Consider the following 17216-nt stretch of genomic DNA (forward strand, 5'->3'; position numbering starts at 1 on the left):
GTGGTATTATTCAGTCACTATGTGGTTATGGTGTGGAGGTATTATTCAGTCACTATATGGTTATGGTGTGGAGGTATTATTCAGTAACAGTATGGGGGTATTATTCAGTCACTATGTGGTTATGGTGTGGTGGTATTATTCAGTCACTATGTGGTTATGGTGTGGAGGTATTATTCAGTAACAGTATGGGGGTATTATTCAGTCACTATGTGGTTATGGTGTGGTGGTATTATTCAGTAACAGTATGGGGGTATTATTCAGTCACTATATGGTTATGGTGTGGAGGTATTATTCAGTAACAGTATGGGGGTATTATTCAGTCACTGTGGTTATGGTGTGGAGGTATTATTCAGTAACAGTATGGTGGTATTATTCAGTCACTATGTGGTTATGGTGTGGCGGTATTATTCAGTAACAGTATGGGGGTATTATTCAGTAACAGTATGGGGGTATTATTCAGTCACTATGTGGTTATGGTGTGGCGGTATTATTCAGTAACAGTATGGGGGTATCATTCAGTCACTATGTGGTTATGGTCTGGTGGTATTATTCAGTAACAGTATGGGGGTATTATTCAGTCACTATGTGGTTATGGTATTGTGGTATTATTCAGTAACAGTATGGGGGTATTATTCAGTCACTATGTGGTTATGGTGTGGAGGTATTATTCAGTAACAGTATGGGGGTATTATTCAGTCACTATGCGGTTATGGTGTGGTGGTATTATTCAGTAACAGTATGGGGGTATTATTCAGTCACTATGTGGTTATGGTGTGGTGGTATTATTCAGTAACAGTATGGGGGTATTATTCAGTCACTATGTGGTCATGGTGTGGCGGTATTATTCAGTAACAGTATGGGGGTATTATTCAGTCACTATGTGATTATGGTGTGGAGGTATTATTCAGTAACAGTATTGTGGTATTATTCAGTCACTCTGTGGTTATGGTGTGGCGGTATTATTCAGTAACAGTATGGGGGTATTATTCAGTCACTATGTGGTTATGGTGTGGCGGTATTATTCAGTTACTATGTGGTTATGGTGTGGGGGTATTATTCAGTAACAGTATGGGGGTATTATTCAGTCACTATGTGGTTATGGTGTGGTGGTATTATTCAGTAACAGTATGGGGGTATTATTCAGTCACTATGTGGTTATGGTGTGGCGGTATTATTCAGTAACAGTATGGGGGTATTATTCAGTCACTATGTGGTTATGATGTGGCGGTAATATTCAGTAACAGTATGGGGTATTATTCAGTAACAGTAAGTGGGTATTATTCAGTCACTATGTGGTTATGGTGTGGCGGTATTATTCAGTAACAGTATGGGGGCATTATTCAGTCACTATGTGGTTATGGTGTGGTGGTATTATTCAGTCACTATGTGGTTATGGTGTGGGGGTATTATTCAGTAACAGTATGGGGGCATTATTCAGTCACTATGTGGTTATGGTGTGGCGGTATAATTCAGTAACAGTATGGGGGTATTATTCAGTCACTATGTGGTTATGGTGTGGCGGTATCATTCAGTAACAGTATGGGGGCATTATTCAGTCACTATGGGTTTATGGTGTGGCAGTATTATTCAGTAACAGTATGGGGGTATTATTCAGTCACTATGTGGTTATGGTGTGGCGGTATTATTCAGTAACCGTATGGTGGTATTATTCAGTCACTATGTGGTTATGGTGTGGCGGTATTATTCAGTAACAGTATGGGGTATTATTCATTATCAGTATGGTGGTATTATTCAGTCACTATGTGGTTATGGTGTGGAGGTATTATTCAGGATCAGTATGGTGGTATTATTCAGTCACTATGTGGTTATGGTGTGGAGGTATTATTCAGGATCAGTATGGTGGTATTATTCAGTCACTATGTGGTTATGGTGTGGAGGTATTATTCAGTAGCAGTATGGTGGTATTATTCAGTCACTATGTGGTCATGGTGTGGCGGTATTATTCAGTAACAGTATGGGGGTATTATTCCGTCACTATGTGGTTATGGTGTGGTGGTATTATTCAGTAACAGTATGGGGGTATTATTCAGTCACTATGTGGTTATGGTGTGGGGGTATTATTCAGTAACAGTATGGGGGTATTATTCAGTCACTATGTGGTTATGGTGTGGTGGTATTATTCAGTAACAGTATGGGGGTATTATTCAGTCACTATGTGGTTATGGTGTGGGGGTATTATTCAGTAACAGTATGGGGGTATTATTCAGTCACTATGTGGTTATGGTGTGGTGGTATTATTCAGTAACAGTATGGGGGTATTATTCAGTCACTATGTGGTTATGGTGTGGCGGTATTATTCAGTAACAGTATGGGGGTATTATTCAGTCACTATGTGGTTATGATGTGGCGGTAATATTCAGTAACAGTATGGGGTATTATTCAGTAACAGTAAGTGGGTATTATTCAGTCACTATGTGGTTATGGTGTGGCGGTATTATTCAGTAACAGTATGGGGGCATTATTCAGTCACTATGTGGTTATGGTGTGGTGGTATTATTCAGTCACTATGTGGTTATGGTGTGGGGGTATTATTCAGTAACAGTATGGGGGCATTATTCAGTCACTATGTGGTTATGGTGTGGCGGTATAATTCAGTAACAGTATGGGGGTATTATTCAGTCACTATGTGGTTATGGTGTGGCGGTATTATTCAGTAACAGTATGGGGGCATTATTCAGTCACTATGGGTTTATGGTGTGGCAGTATTATTCAGTAACAGTATGGGGGTATTATTCAGTCACTATGTGGTTATGGTGTGGCGGTATCATTCAGTAACAGTATGGGGGTATTATTCAGTCACTATGTGGTTATGGTGTGGCAGTATTATTCAGTAACAGTATGTAGGTATTATTCAGTCATTATGTGGTTATAATGTGGAGGTATTATTCAGTTACTATATGGTTATGGTGTGGCGGTATTATCCAGTAACAGTATGGTGGTATTATTCAGTCACCATGTGGTTATGGAGTGGCGGTATTATTCAGTAACAGTATGCTGGTATTATTCAGTCACTATGTGGTTATGGTGTGGCAGTATTATTCAGTAACAGTATGGGGTATTATTCAGTATCAGTATGGTGGTATTATTCAGTCACTATGTGGTCATGGTGTGGCGGTATTATTCAGTAACAGTATGGGGGTATTATTCAGTCACTATGTGGTTATGGTGTGGCGGTATTATTCAGTAACAGTATGGGGTATTATTCAGTAACAGTAAGGGGGTATTATTCAGTCACTATGTGGTTATGGTGTGGCGGTATTATTCAGTAACAGTATGGGGTATTATTCAGTAACAGTATGCTGGTATTATTCAGTCACTATGTGGTTATGGTGTGTCAGTATTATTCAGTAACAGTATGGGGTATTATTCAGTATCAGTATGGTGGTATTATTCATTCACTATGTGGTTATGGTGTGGAGGTATTATTCAGTAGCAGTATGGTGGTATTATTCAGTCACTATGTGGTCATGGTGTGGCGGTATTATTCAGTAACAGTAAGGGGGTATTATTCAGTCACTATGTGGTCATGGTGTGGCGGTATTATTCAGTAACAGTAAGGGGGTATTATTCAGTCACTATGTGGTTATGGTGTGGTGGTATTATTCAGTAACAGTAAGGGGGTATTATTCAGTCACTATGTGGTTATGGTGTGGCGGTATAATTCAGTAACAGTATGGGGGTATTATTCAGTCACTATGTGGTTATGGTGTGGTGGTATTATTCAGTAACAGTATGGGGGTATTATTCAGTCACTATGTGGTTATGGTGTGGTAGTATTATTCAGTAACAGTATGGGGGTATTATTCAGTCACTATGTGGTTATGGTGTGGCGGTATTATTCAGTAACAGTATGGGGTATTATTCAGTCACTATGTGGTTATGGTATGGCGGTATTATTCAGTAACAGTATGGGGTATTATTCAGTCACTATGTGGTTATGGTGTGGTGGTATTATTCAGTAACAGTATGGGGGCATTATTCAGTCACTATGTGGTTATGGTGTGGCGGTATTATTCAGTAACAGTATGGGGGTATTATTCAGTCACTATGTGGTTATGGTGTGGCGGTATTATTCAGTAACAGTATTTGGGTATTATTCAGTCACTATGTGGTTATGGTGTGGCGGTATTATTCAGTAACAGTATGGGGGTATTATTCAGTCACTATGTGGTTATGGTGTGGCGGTATTATTCAGTAACAATATGGGGGTGTTATTCAGTCACTATGTGGTATTATTCAGTCACTATGTGGTTATGGTGTGGTGGTATTATTTAGTAACAGTATGGGGGTATTATTCAGTCACTATGTGGTTATGGTGTGGCGGTATTATTCACTAACAGTATGGGGGCATTATTCAGTCACTATGTGGTTATGGTGTGGCGGTATTATTCAGTAAAAGTATGCACGCAATATTTTATCTGTATAGTGATATGATTTAATAACTGTATATAGATAATTTTTTTGTGTGAGGGGACATATGCTTTGGGACTTGCAACACTCTTGGACGTGCTAGAAATCAGCGATGTAGTTCTCTGCACATCGACTTCTGAATTGATGCATTATTGATACAATAATTCAGCATTTGGGGCCCTACTTTTAACTTTGCCCATGGCCACACTGTCTAAAACAGGACCTGGCGGTGGTGGAGTGAATTTGACTCACCAATCACAACCCTGCTTGCAGCTTTCCCACGCTATGTTAGGGTATGTTCCCACGGCTTATTTTCGGGCCGTAAACAGCCGAAAAATCGGAAGCAGAATGCCTCCAAAACATCTGCCCATTGATTGCAATTAGAAAACGGCGTTCTGTTCCGACGAGCCGCGTAAAAAAAAACGGCCACGAAAAAGAAGTGCATGTCACTTCTTCAGCCGTTTTTGAGCAGTTTTTCGTAATGTGTCTGTAAAAATCTTGGTCTGTCTGTGATCAGTTGTACATAAATTACTGAAGTGGAGGTTGTCACCCTGATTTGTGGGCCCAGTACAAAGATTTCATGGATGCCTTTTACCTGGTCATAAACATTTCCATGTTCTCCAACATTTAAAAATGGGGGGGGGAAACAAACAAACCACAGTCACCCTCTCCCCATCTAAATTAAAGCAGCATGTGAAGGGATGAGCTCGGCAAAAATAAAAAAAAATCTCACTGACTTTTTGTTATTCTTTATATTCCTTTAACATTGTGTGCCACCCTCCAGAGTATAGTCATTATATAGATGGACGCACACATAAGCATGCTCACTACATACATGGATCCACACATAAGCATGCTCACTACATACATGGATCCACACATAGGCATGCTCACTACATACATGGATCCACATATAGGCATGCTCACTACATACATGGATCCACATATAGGCATGCTCACTACATACATGGATCCACACATAAGCATGCTCACTACATACATGGATCCACACATAGGCATGCTCACTACATACATGGATCCACATATAGGCATGCTCACTACATACATGGATCCACATATAGGCATGCTCACTACATACATGGATCCACACATAGGCATGCTCACTACATACATGGATCCACACCTAAGCATGCTCACTACATACATGGATCCACACATAAGCATGCTTACTACATACATGGATCCACACATAAGCATGCTCACTACATACATGGATCCACACATAAGCAAGCTCACTACATACATGGATCCACACATAAGCATGCTCACTACATACATGGATCCACACATAAGCATGCTCACTACATACATGGATCCACACATAAGCATGCTCACTACATACATGGATCCACACATAAGCATGCTCACTACATACATGGATCCACACATAAGCATGCTCACTACATACATAGATCCACACATAAGCATGCTCACTACATTTGCAGCCACATATGTACACACAACATTCTTGGAAGTAGTCACATATACAACACACTCACTACTGTATAGTTGGACATACCTACCTAAATGCAGTCAAATTAATCCCTATTAACTGACTGTAGGCGAGAATAGAAGCAGGCAGAGCTGGGGGCAGTGGTAGTAGCCAGAACAGGCGAGGTATCAAGCGGATGCAGGAAGTCCAGTTACCAAGGGATATGCACAGTGCACACAATAAGTCATTAAAAACTTGCAGTTCTCGCGCTATTATTAATGCGGCCTTGTATTGTCCGGACCCGTAGAAGAGAATCCCTGCCCCGCAAGAAGTGAATTTAGAAACTTGAGGGTGTAGTGCACAGTTCCTTACACTAGGTGGTGCTGTGAACCAACAGTAAACATTCCTCCACATTTCATTATTTGCACAGATCAGTCCAGTCCGATTGTCCTATTCAGGACACCATATAATATCGCGCTATAATCAATGTCATATATAGGATGCACCCCAGCATTCTCCTGGCCTGACCGCTAAAAATCTGTGCCATTACAAACTGAACCTATAGAAATATATAAGAGAATTACAGCAATTTTCTCATATTGACTTGAAACATTCCAATAAGGACTGTTCCAATTATAGGGTAGGGGTGCTATAGGGCATTCACGTTCAAAAACCATCTTTTGGCCTGACATTGTAAATGGCGCCTGCGTTCTGCTGATAGATTCTCAAGGCCACGCTGAAGAACTGAACGTCCCGGCATCATACAGGATTATTTGATCATCGCGATTGTATAGGGAGCAATTCCAGTAATATAGTAGAAAGTTGGTGTTTCCCCTTATATATTCCAGGATTCTCCTTGTCTCACAGTGGATACAATGAGGGGAATATATCAAAAGGGTCTACGCCAGGTTCCTGGCATTAAAAAGGTCTTCGATTTTGGCGCATGCCATAGTCGTGCTAAAATTTGCGCCTTTTTACTTTTCTTGCGACTTTCTGAAACTTTCTAGAAGGGGGTGGGGCTTAGACAAAGGGGCGGGTCCTCAGACGGGACAACAGCACTATCATAATGTACGCCAGAAGCTGGCATAAGGTATGTGGCAAATCTACGCCTGCTCACCGCATTTCTGTCGCACAGGTTAAGGGGAAGTATGGTGCGGGCTCGTGGGCTGAGCGCGCTCCATTCACAGCGGGTGACGGCTGTGTTACACAGCCGAAACCTCACTCCAGCGGGCGGAATCAAAGTTCACTTTGATTCTGCCCGTTTAACACCTTAAATGCCGCGGTGAATCGCAACCGCGGCATTTAAAGTATTCGATTTAGGGGGGCGCCCCCTCAAACAAGCCATCGCGCCCCCCCCCCCCCCCCGCGCCACGATTGGACGGTAACAACGGTTGTTATGGCAGCCTGGGGGCCTAACAAAGGCCCCCAGGTCTGCCATCTTTGTACTCACAGGACCTCACAGGTCCTCAACTGGCAGCTTCATTAAATAGTACCCGCAAAACGCCAGTGTCAACGTCTACAGTGAAGAGGCGACTCCGGGATGCTGGCCTTCAGGGCAGAGTGGCAAAGAAAAAGCCATATCTGAGACTGGCTAATAAAAGGAAAAGATTAATATGGGCAAAAGCACAGACATTGGACAGAGGAAGATTGGAAAAAAGTGTTATGGACAGACGAATCGAAGTTTGAGGTGTTTGGATCACACAGAAGAACATTTGTGAGACGCAGAACAACTGAAAAGATGCTGGAAGAGTGCCTGACGCCATCTGTCAAGCATGGTGGAGGTCATGTGATGGTCTGGGGTTGCTTTGGTGCTGGTAAAGTGGGAGATTTGTACAAGGTAAAAGGGATTTTGAATAAGGAAGGCTATCACTCCATTTTGCAACGCCATGCCATACCCTGTGGACAGCGCTTGATTGGAGCCAATTTCATCCTACAACAGGACAATGACCCAAAGCACCTCCAAATGATGCAAGAACTATTTAGGGAAGAAGCCGGCAGCTGGTATTCTATCTGTAATGGAGTGGCCAGCGCAGTCACCAGATCTCAACCCCATAGAGCTGTTGTGGGAGCAGCTTGACCGTATGGTACGCAAGAAGTGCCCATCAAGCCAATCCAACTTGTGGGAGGGGCTTCTGGAAGCATGGGGTGAAATTCCTCCCGATTACCTCAGCAAATTAACAGCTAGAATGCCAAAAGTCTGCAACAAATTGCTGGTTTTTGGTCACCTTAGCGCTCCAAAAAAATTAAATAAGTGGTCAAAAAGTCGCATATACCCCAAAATGGTACAAGTGAAAACTGCAGCTCGGCCTGCAAAATTTAAGCCCTCACATCGCTAAATTGATGGGAAAATTATAAAGTTATGACTCTCAGAATACGGCGACAAAAGTTTTTTTTAATTTAGCAAATAGTTTTCTTTTTTTTTTTTAAAGTGGTAAAACATAAAAAACAAATTTGCTATCGGCGTAATCGTAATCAACCTGTAGAATAAGGTGAATATGTCGTTTTTACCGCCTGGATGCCGTAAAAACAAAACCCCCCCCCACCCAAAAAAAATGGCGTAATCGCTGTTTTTTGCCCATTCCACCCCACAAATAATTTTTTTCCAGCTTCCCAGTACATAATGCGGTACAATAAATGGTGCCATGAAAAACTAAAACTTGCAAAAAACAAACCCTCATACGGCTTATAGAGATGGAAAAATAAGAAAAATTATACGTTTTGGAAGATGGGGAGGAAAAAACAAAAGTGAAAATCCGAAAAATGGCTGAGGAGGGAAGTGGTTAATAGAGCATTGTCATATACTCGATTAGGGAATTCCGAGCTAATAGAGGGGGTCCCCCATTTAAAATTTAAAGGGGGTTTCTTGTACCTAGGGCAGTTAAGGAATAAACGATTACATGAAAAGAAAAACCTGTAATTGAACTGTATACATTCCTGCAGTGAGCTCCCTCTAGTGGCACTTGCAGGCAGACATAATTGTAATATTTAGAGGGGTTTATAGAATTTTCAATTGCTGACCAACCGTGGAACCCCAGAATGAAGTGGCAGCATCAATCGCTATATGCGATGTAGTTCATGTATTTTCTTGGCGAGTATAGTCAGAGGTGGTGTAGAGTAATTTTGAAGTCTTTCATGGTCACCAACATACTTGGAAATCCTCCTTTAAAAATCTATTTGTTTGCCCCTGCACCTTGCCCTTTAGATGAATTATTTGGCCCTCACCATAGCTCCTTAATCTCATATCAGGCTCTATAGGACCCGTATTCCCCCTCCGATGAGTTTTAGGATCATACGTGACAACTTTGTTCCCACGGTCATGCTGCAGACAGAGAAGATCGCGGCATTCATAGCTACTCCTCTAAAAACGTGCTGCACTATTAGAAGATAACTTTAGGTGTAGCGGCCCTTTAAGGGAACCCAGGATGCCTTCATGCTGCTTTATAAGTCGGATATTATTGCAGAGAACTCGCACAACGACTCATGTGGAGAACAAGATGGTCTCATTTATTCAGATCATTAATCTCCAAAGCTCCAAATCATAAAAAAAGAGAAACGTCCCACAAACGTCGCTTACAGTTCAGTCTGTTGCCCTCCAGGGGGCGGCAGCCGGTTCCATACTCAGAGTTCCAGGCAAGAACACGTAGAAAAGCCGGAGGAGCGAGCAGCCATGACGCTTAGGCCAGTAGTCCACAAATCAAAAAGTCCCATTATTTACTGGTTTTTCTTGGCCGTTTCCTTACCTGCGATTATGAGGTGTGTGAGGCTGGAGAGGGGTTTGGCGACCTTCAAAAATGGGTGCTGTCAGGGAAAGAACGTAAAACGGAAGGAAACATTACCATAGATAGAACAGAAATAATCATGGAACATAACATTATACTCCATTCACATCCAAAGCTGCATTATCTGCAGCTCTCCTGTAAGATTGAAGGTTGCCCCCGGCAGGTTCGGTGTTTGTACTGAGCATGCTCTGCTGTACGGCATTGTGAGAGATGTAATGTTTAAACCAAACACTGTACAGTAGTCCAATAGGATTTCAGCGCAGCTATAAGGGATGTGCCTGTCAGCACAGGACTGATGGATTGTAGGTCAAAACCAACAGAATTATCAATGCAGCTTTGGATGTGACTAGTGTATAAGACAATGTAATCCAAGACCAGCACAAGAGTAATGCAAGAAATAACCTGACAATTTCACCTGTAAAATGATGATTGTTTATATGTACAAGCCTATTGCAGGGAACCACCGAGGTTATCACCCATCTTTCCCACATCCCGAATGGCAATTCTGCCTGGGTGCACAGCGAGGCATCCCACGGGTCAGTACTGCTGCTTAATTTGGTACCTCTGTCATTCAGGATCTTAGGAAAGCTGGGTGGTGACTGGGTGGTTAGCACCAGGTAAACCCCTCCACCAATGCCTAAGCCCCATGTGTCCCCCAACACTTGAGCCCCAGGTGCCCCCCGCTCTAACACCTCAGCCCCAAGTCGCACAACTCAGTGCCTCAACCCCAGGTAGATCCCGCAGGTAACCCCCCTTCAGTGCCCCAGAACAAGGTTACTCTTCCACTCCAGCACCTCCACCCCACATGGCCCCCCTCTAATGCTCAACCCCAGGTGGCCACCTTCTACTGACTCCGCCCAGGTGGTACTCCTCCTCCAATGCCTCAGTCCCACACAGTCGGCCCCAATTGGCACCCCCTCAAGGCCTTGGCCCCATGTAGCTCCACCTCCAGCGCCCTGCCTTATATGCCTCCCACTCCAGTGCCTCAATCCCAGGTGGCCACCTCTCCAGCTCCCTGGCCCAAACTGAATTAAATAAGAAGTGTAATAAGCATTACTAGAGAATGTGATTAGGTTCTTTACCGCCAGACTATGATCCTCACCACAGTTTTAATAAACCTCTAATAACAAAGCGTATTACTATATCTAACAGAATAAAGAAAGGTCCGGCAGCCGTTGTCCCATTAACTGGTCCCGGTAGGGCGCCATGTACAATGTGCCGGGTTCTGAGCCATTCCTATAGAGAGTCTATTTATATATGATGATCTCAGCGCTCCTATTCTGCAGAAGAGGACACCTGCTCAGTGCAATATGGTCAGCGGAGGGGAAGCCAAGCACCGTGCACCAGACAAGGAGGAGAGGACAAGACACCGATCAATCTTCTCTACTGCAAATAATCTGCACTCCGAGCCGCATCTATAATCTTCATCTCAAAAGGAGGAAACATACTGGATACAACCCACCGTGATCAGGAAGACATTATAATCAGTGATCTCCCCTGCAGTCCGGCACAGGAAACGGAACACCTTATCTGAGTGGTCTGGTTTAGGAAACCCATTCTCAAATACCCTATTAGACAATTATGAGTGAACAGAGGGGGTGGCGTTGAGGACTCATTTGTTCCCCAGAGAAGAGAAGCTACGAATAGTATCTCTCTCTGCAGGACCCTACATGTCTGTGCATTACTCAGACAGCATATTGATTAATATGAGAATTGTGTAACACTTTCATTTCCCCTAGGGTGGCGCTGCAGGAGAATTGAACACTTGGTGACGGGTTCTCACACAGTCTACAGCTGATTGCTGGTGGTCTCAGGAATCAAAGGAAAAGGGATCGTACAGAGTTGAGAACCCCTTTAAGAACACAGCCAATCTATGTTTTTGCTTCCACAAATTCAAATGCGGTCTAAATTTGTAACCCCTCTTGATATATAAAAAGAATAGAAGCTGCAAGTGAGGGAGGAGACATCACCTGTAGAAGATCTCTGGCTGAACATCTTTTCTCTACATCTATCTCCAGGCATCGGTTGAGAAAGTCCTTAAATGTAACAGACAACTTCTCTGGCTCCTGCAGTTCTGGGGTACCATTTGTAGCGATAAGATAGAGCGCCTGTGTACAGAACAATCACATACCAAGAAACAATCAACAGTCTGCCAAAAGAGGTGGGGAAGAGAGGTGCCAGTGGCCTGACAAACACTGCCCCCTATGTACAAGAATACAAATACTGTAATACTGCTCCTATATACAAGAATATAACCACTAGAATACTGCCCCCTATGTACAAGAATATAACTACTATAATACTGCTCCTATATACAAGAATATAACTAATATAATACTGCCCCCTATATACAAGAATATAACTACTATAATACTGCTCCTATATACAAGAATATAACTACTATAATACTGCCCCTATATACAAGAATATAACAGCTATAATACTGCCCCTATATACAAGAATATAACAGCTATAATACTGCCCCTATATACAAGAATATAACTACTATAATACTGCCCCTATATACAAGAATATAACTACTATAATACTGCCCCCTATATACAAGAATATAACTACTATAATACTGCTCCTATATACAAGAATATAACTACTAGAATACTGCTCCTATATACAAGAATATAACTACTATAATACTGCTAATATATACAAGAATATAACTACTATAATACTGCTCCTATATACAAGAATATAACTACTATAATACTGCCCCCTATATACAAGAATATAACTACTATAATACTGCCCCTATGTACAAGAATATAACTACTATAATACTGCTCCTATATACAGGAATATAACTACTATAATACTGCTCCCTATGTACAAGAATATATCTACTATAATACTGCCCCCTATATACAAGAATATAACTGCTATAATACTGCCCCCTATGTACAAGAAAATAACTACTATAATACTGCTCCCCTATATACAAGAATATAACTACTTTAATACTGCCCCCTATATACAAGAATATAACTAATATAATACTGCTCCTATATACAGGAATATAACTACTATAATACTGCTCAAATATACAAGAATATAACTACTATAATACTGCCCCTATATACAAGAATATAACTAATATAATACTGCTCCTATATACAGGAATATAACTACTATAATACTGCTCCTATATACAAGAATATAACAGCTATAATACTGCCCCTATATACAAGAATATAACAGCTATAATACTGCCCATATATACAAGAATATAACTACTATAATACTGCCCCTATATACAAGAATATAACTACTATAATACTGCCCCCTATATACAAGAATATAACCACTATAATACTGCCCCTATATACAAGAACTACTGTAATACTGCCGCCTATATACAAGAATATAACTACTGTAATACTGCCCCTATATACAAGAATGTAACTACTATAATACTGCCCCTATATACAAGAATATAACTAATATAATACTGCTCCTATATACAGGAATATAACTACTATAATACTGCTCCTATATACAAGAATATAACCACCATAATACTGCAACCTAAATACAAGAAATACTGCCCCCTATATACAAGAATATAACCACTATAATACTGCCCCTATATACAAGAACTACTGTAATACTGCCGCCTATATACAAGAATATAACTACTGTAATACTGCCCCTATATACAAGAATGTAACTACTATAATACTGCCCCCTATATACAAGAATATAACTAATATAATACGGTCCCTATATACAAGAATATATCTACTATAATACTACCCCCTATATACAAGAATATAACTACTATAATACTGCTCCCTATATACAAGAATATAACTACTATAATACTGCCCCTATATACAAGAATATAACTAATATAATACTGTCCCTATATACAAGAATATAACTCCTATAATACTGCTCCTATATACCAGAATATAACTACTATAATACTGTCCCCTATATACAAGAATATAACTACTATAATAATGTCCCCTATATACAAGAATATAACTACTATAATACTGCCTCCTATATACAAGAATATAACTACTATAATACTGCCTCCTATATACAAGAATATAACTACTATACTACTGCCCCTATATACAAGAATATAACTCCTATAATACTGTCCCCTATATACAAGAATATAACTACTATAATACTGCTCCTATATACAAGAATATAACTACTGTAATACTGCCCCTATATACAAGAATATAACTACTATACTACTGCCCCTATATACAAGAATATAACTCCTAGAATACTGCCTCCTATATACAAGAATATAACTACTATAATACTGCCCCCTATATATAATATAACTACTATAATACTGCCCCCTATATACAAGAATATAACTACTATAATACTGCTCCTATATACAAGAATATAACTACTATAATACTGCTCCTATATACAAGAATATAACTATTATAATACTGCTCCTATATACAAGAATATAACTACTATAATACTGCCCCTATATACAAAGAATACAACTACTATAATACTGCCCCCTATATACAAGAATATAACTACTATAATACTGCCTCCTATATACAAGAATATAACTACTATAATACTGCCCCTATATACAATATAACTAATATAATACTGCCTCCTATATACAAGAATATAACTACTATAATACTGCCCCCTATATACGAGAATATAACTAATATAATACTGCCCCTATATACAAGAATATAACTACTATAATACTGCCTCTATGTACAAGAATATAACTACTATAATACTGCCTCCTATATACAAGAATATTACTACTATAATACTGCCCCTATATACAAGAATATAACTTTTATAATACTGCCCCCTATGTATAAGTATATAACTACTATAAGTGTGTCATTTACTCGTAGAGGATTTTCATTCAAGTATGGCGGCTCTCCTTCTACCATCTCTATGGCCATGATCCCAAGAGACCAGATATCCACTTTTGGACCATAAGCTTTGCGTGTTACCACCTCAGGTGCCATCCAGTAGGGGGTTCCGACCATTGTACTGCGCTTACTTTGTTCTGGGGTGATCTGGGCACAAAACCCAAAATCCGCTAAAAGAAGAGAAAACAATATTCAGTTATAAAACTACAGGCTCTCAGTAATATGAGGATTCCTTCACCTATGCCCCAAAATTATATCTGAACCTCAACATTAATAACATAGTACCTATGATTCTGGCCAACAGGTGTTTGGGACTCTCACACTCCTTTTTCATCCCCCTTTTTTCTAACTTAAAGGGGTTATAGTATGTGATACACTCGCTAATATACATTCCGGCCCCCCGTCGTGCTGATTATGAGATTTTAATTGATTTTTATAGCGCTGGTGGGGGACCGGAAGTCTAGCGGCACAGTTGTCCTTCATGACGGCACGACTCTTCGCCATGTGACCGGCCACCGCTGTAGTCTATGTAATCGATGTACTGCTGCAGCAGTTATCACCCATGTGAAAAATTAACTACCCCTTATACTAAAAGGAGGAACCCCCCTCGCTCTCTTAAGATGACATCGCCGGTCTGGAGTCACGTACTTAATTTCACGGATCCGTCCATCCCCAGCAGGATGTTGTCGCTCTTTATATCCCGGTGGATGACTTGGTTTGAGTGCAGGAATTCTAAGGCCTGAAGACACTGCAGAGAAGACCGGACAACAAGGTTACAGCCGCCGAGTCGCAACAGTCACATTTATTCACGTCACACAGCAGACATACGGCCTGTTCTATATGAACGCTCATTAACGCCGCGGTGGACCCCTCTAATCTCATCTGTGGTCCAGAGATGGTGACATACGCCCTGCAGGGAGTTCCCTGGAGGTTTCTGGTCAGATGAGGACACAGAGAATAAAAGATGGGGGACGACGGGGGACAGGCCTTGTTGCCCATAGCAACTAAAGTACAACTTTAATTTTCCCAGACCAGTTTAAGAAATTTTAGCTAATGAGTGAAACCCAATGAGCTGAAAAAGTATGTGCCCCCTGCCCAAATTGCATATTTATCATTGCTTTTCTGATCTAAGCAAAAAACAAAATCTAGTATTAGAGAAAGGGAATCCGTGTCATCACAAAACCAGTGTAGGTGATTTATTACGGCCATTTATTTCAAGCGCAGAGTTATCCCCCATGTGAAAAAGTGACTACCTTCTACTGGCAGAAGACCTCCCGGAAGATAATTAAATAGGCCCTTCATGCGGAAACATTTTTAATATCGTACTTGTAGGCCGAGACCAGATTGCTTAACCCCTTCCCGCCTTGCCACGCCATACACTACTGCTCAGAAATTTCAATACACCCCCAGGTTCGACGATTTCTCTGTAAAGGATGAACGCGATACGTGTGTTTTGCATAGAAATGAGTTGATGTACGGTTTTAAACACTTTCAGCGCCGGCATGCATCGTATTTATACATTATTTATATAAATATCCCTGAAATCTGTGTAGGAGAGAAACTATCTTTGTTGCCCATAGCAACCAATCACAGCACAGCTTTCATTTCATATTCTGCTCTTGAGAAATGAAAGCTGTGCAGTGATTGGTTGCTATGGGCAACAAAGATAGTTTCTCTCTTACACAGGTTTCAAAATCCCCACTGTACACAGTGAAAGAAGTCCGGTGTTCACCTTGTATTGTGTAAACTTGCGAAAACATCTAAAGTGTTCTCGTAAATGGCTCCCAGGAAGGAGTGATCAATTGGAAAGCGATCTGCCATAGTCGCCTTGAGAAAGGCAGGGCATAGTCAGCGGGACAGTGCTAGTCTAGAGAAGGTTTCTCTTGTTGGCATGCAGTGTACCTACAAGAAATACACTGAAAAGAAGAGTGTACGTCTGGGGTATGGCGTACCGATAAAACAAAATAAAAAAATCTGAGATGAAGTAACCAGTGAGCCACGCAACTGACCACCAGCTTACGGGATGGTGGGTGTACATAGGAGAGACCGTAGCTACTGAACATCGGCTTCAGGGGGTGGGGGGTGTACATAGGAGACCGTAGCTACTGAACATCGGCTTCAGGGGGTGGGGGGTGTACATAGGAGACCGTAGCTACTGAACATCGGCTTCAGGGGGTGGGGGGTGTACATAGGAGAGACCGTAGCTACTGACTACCCGCTTAGGGGATGGTGGGTGTACGTAGGAGAGACCGTAGCTACTGAACACCCGCTTAGGGGATGGTGGGTGTACGTAGGAGAGCCCGTAGCTACTGAACACCGGCTTCAGGGGGTGGGGGGTGTACATAGGAGAGACCGTAGCTACTGACCACCCGCTTAGGGGACGGTGGGTGTACATAGGAGAGACCGTAGCTACTGACCACCCGCTTAGGGGATGGTGAGGGTGCACATAGGGGAGAGTGCGGCTACTGATCGTCAGCTTAGATGAGGGGGGGGGGGAGGGAGGGTGCACATGTAATGTGGATTTATTGATGATACACTGTAGGCAGACTAACAACCAATCAACTTCTTTATTAAACAGCAGCGTATAAGTTTCGGGAAAGTGGTCAATAACCGAGGTCGGGAGTTCCCACCGTGCCAGTTTGTGTCAAAGGAATC

At 41.5% G+C, this 17216-nt stretch overlaps 1 protein-coding gene across 4 annotated transcripts in view; it reads right to left on the minus strand.

The window, feature by feature from the left end:
- Positions 1–9387: 9387 nt before the first annotated feature.
- Positions 9388–17216, minus strand: part of PAK1 (p21 (RAC1) activated kinase 1) — a 72760-nt gene continuing 64931 nt past the window's right edge. For all 4 annotated transcript variants that reach the window (XM_075851361.1, XM_075851360.1, XM_075851363.1 and 1 more), the window contains exons 12-15: positions 15210–15309; positions 14535–14731; positions 11634–11771; positions 9388–9682 (exon numbers count right to left, since the gene is read on the minus strand). In XM_075851361.1, coding sequence (XP_075707476.1) covers positions 9596–9682; positions 11634–11771; positions 14535–14731; positions 15210–15309 — 522 coding nt within the window. In that variant the 3' untranslated portion in view covers positions 9388–9595. The remainder of the gene's footprint in view (positions 9683–11633; positions 11772–14534; positions 14732–15209; positions 15310–17216) is intronic.

The sequence above is a fragment of the Rhinoderma darwinii genome, chromosome 2 (genome assembly GCF_050947455.1).
Source record: "Rhinoderma darwinii isolate aRhiDar2 chromosome 2, aRhiDar2.hap1, whole genome shotgun sequence".
Taxonomy (NCBI): domain Eukaryota; kingdom Metazoa; phylum Chordata; class Amphibia; order Anura; family Rhinodermatidae; genus Rhinoderma; species Rhinoderma darwinii.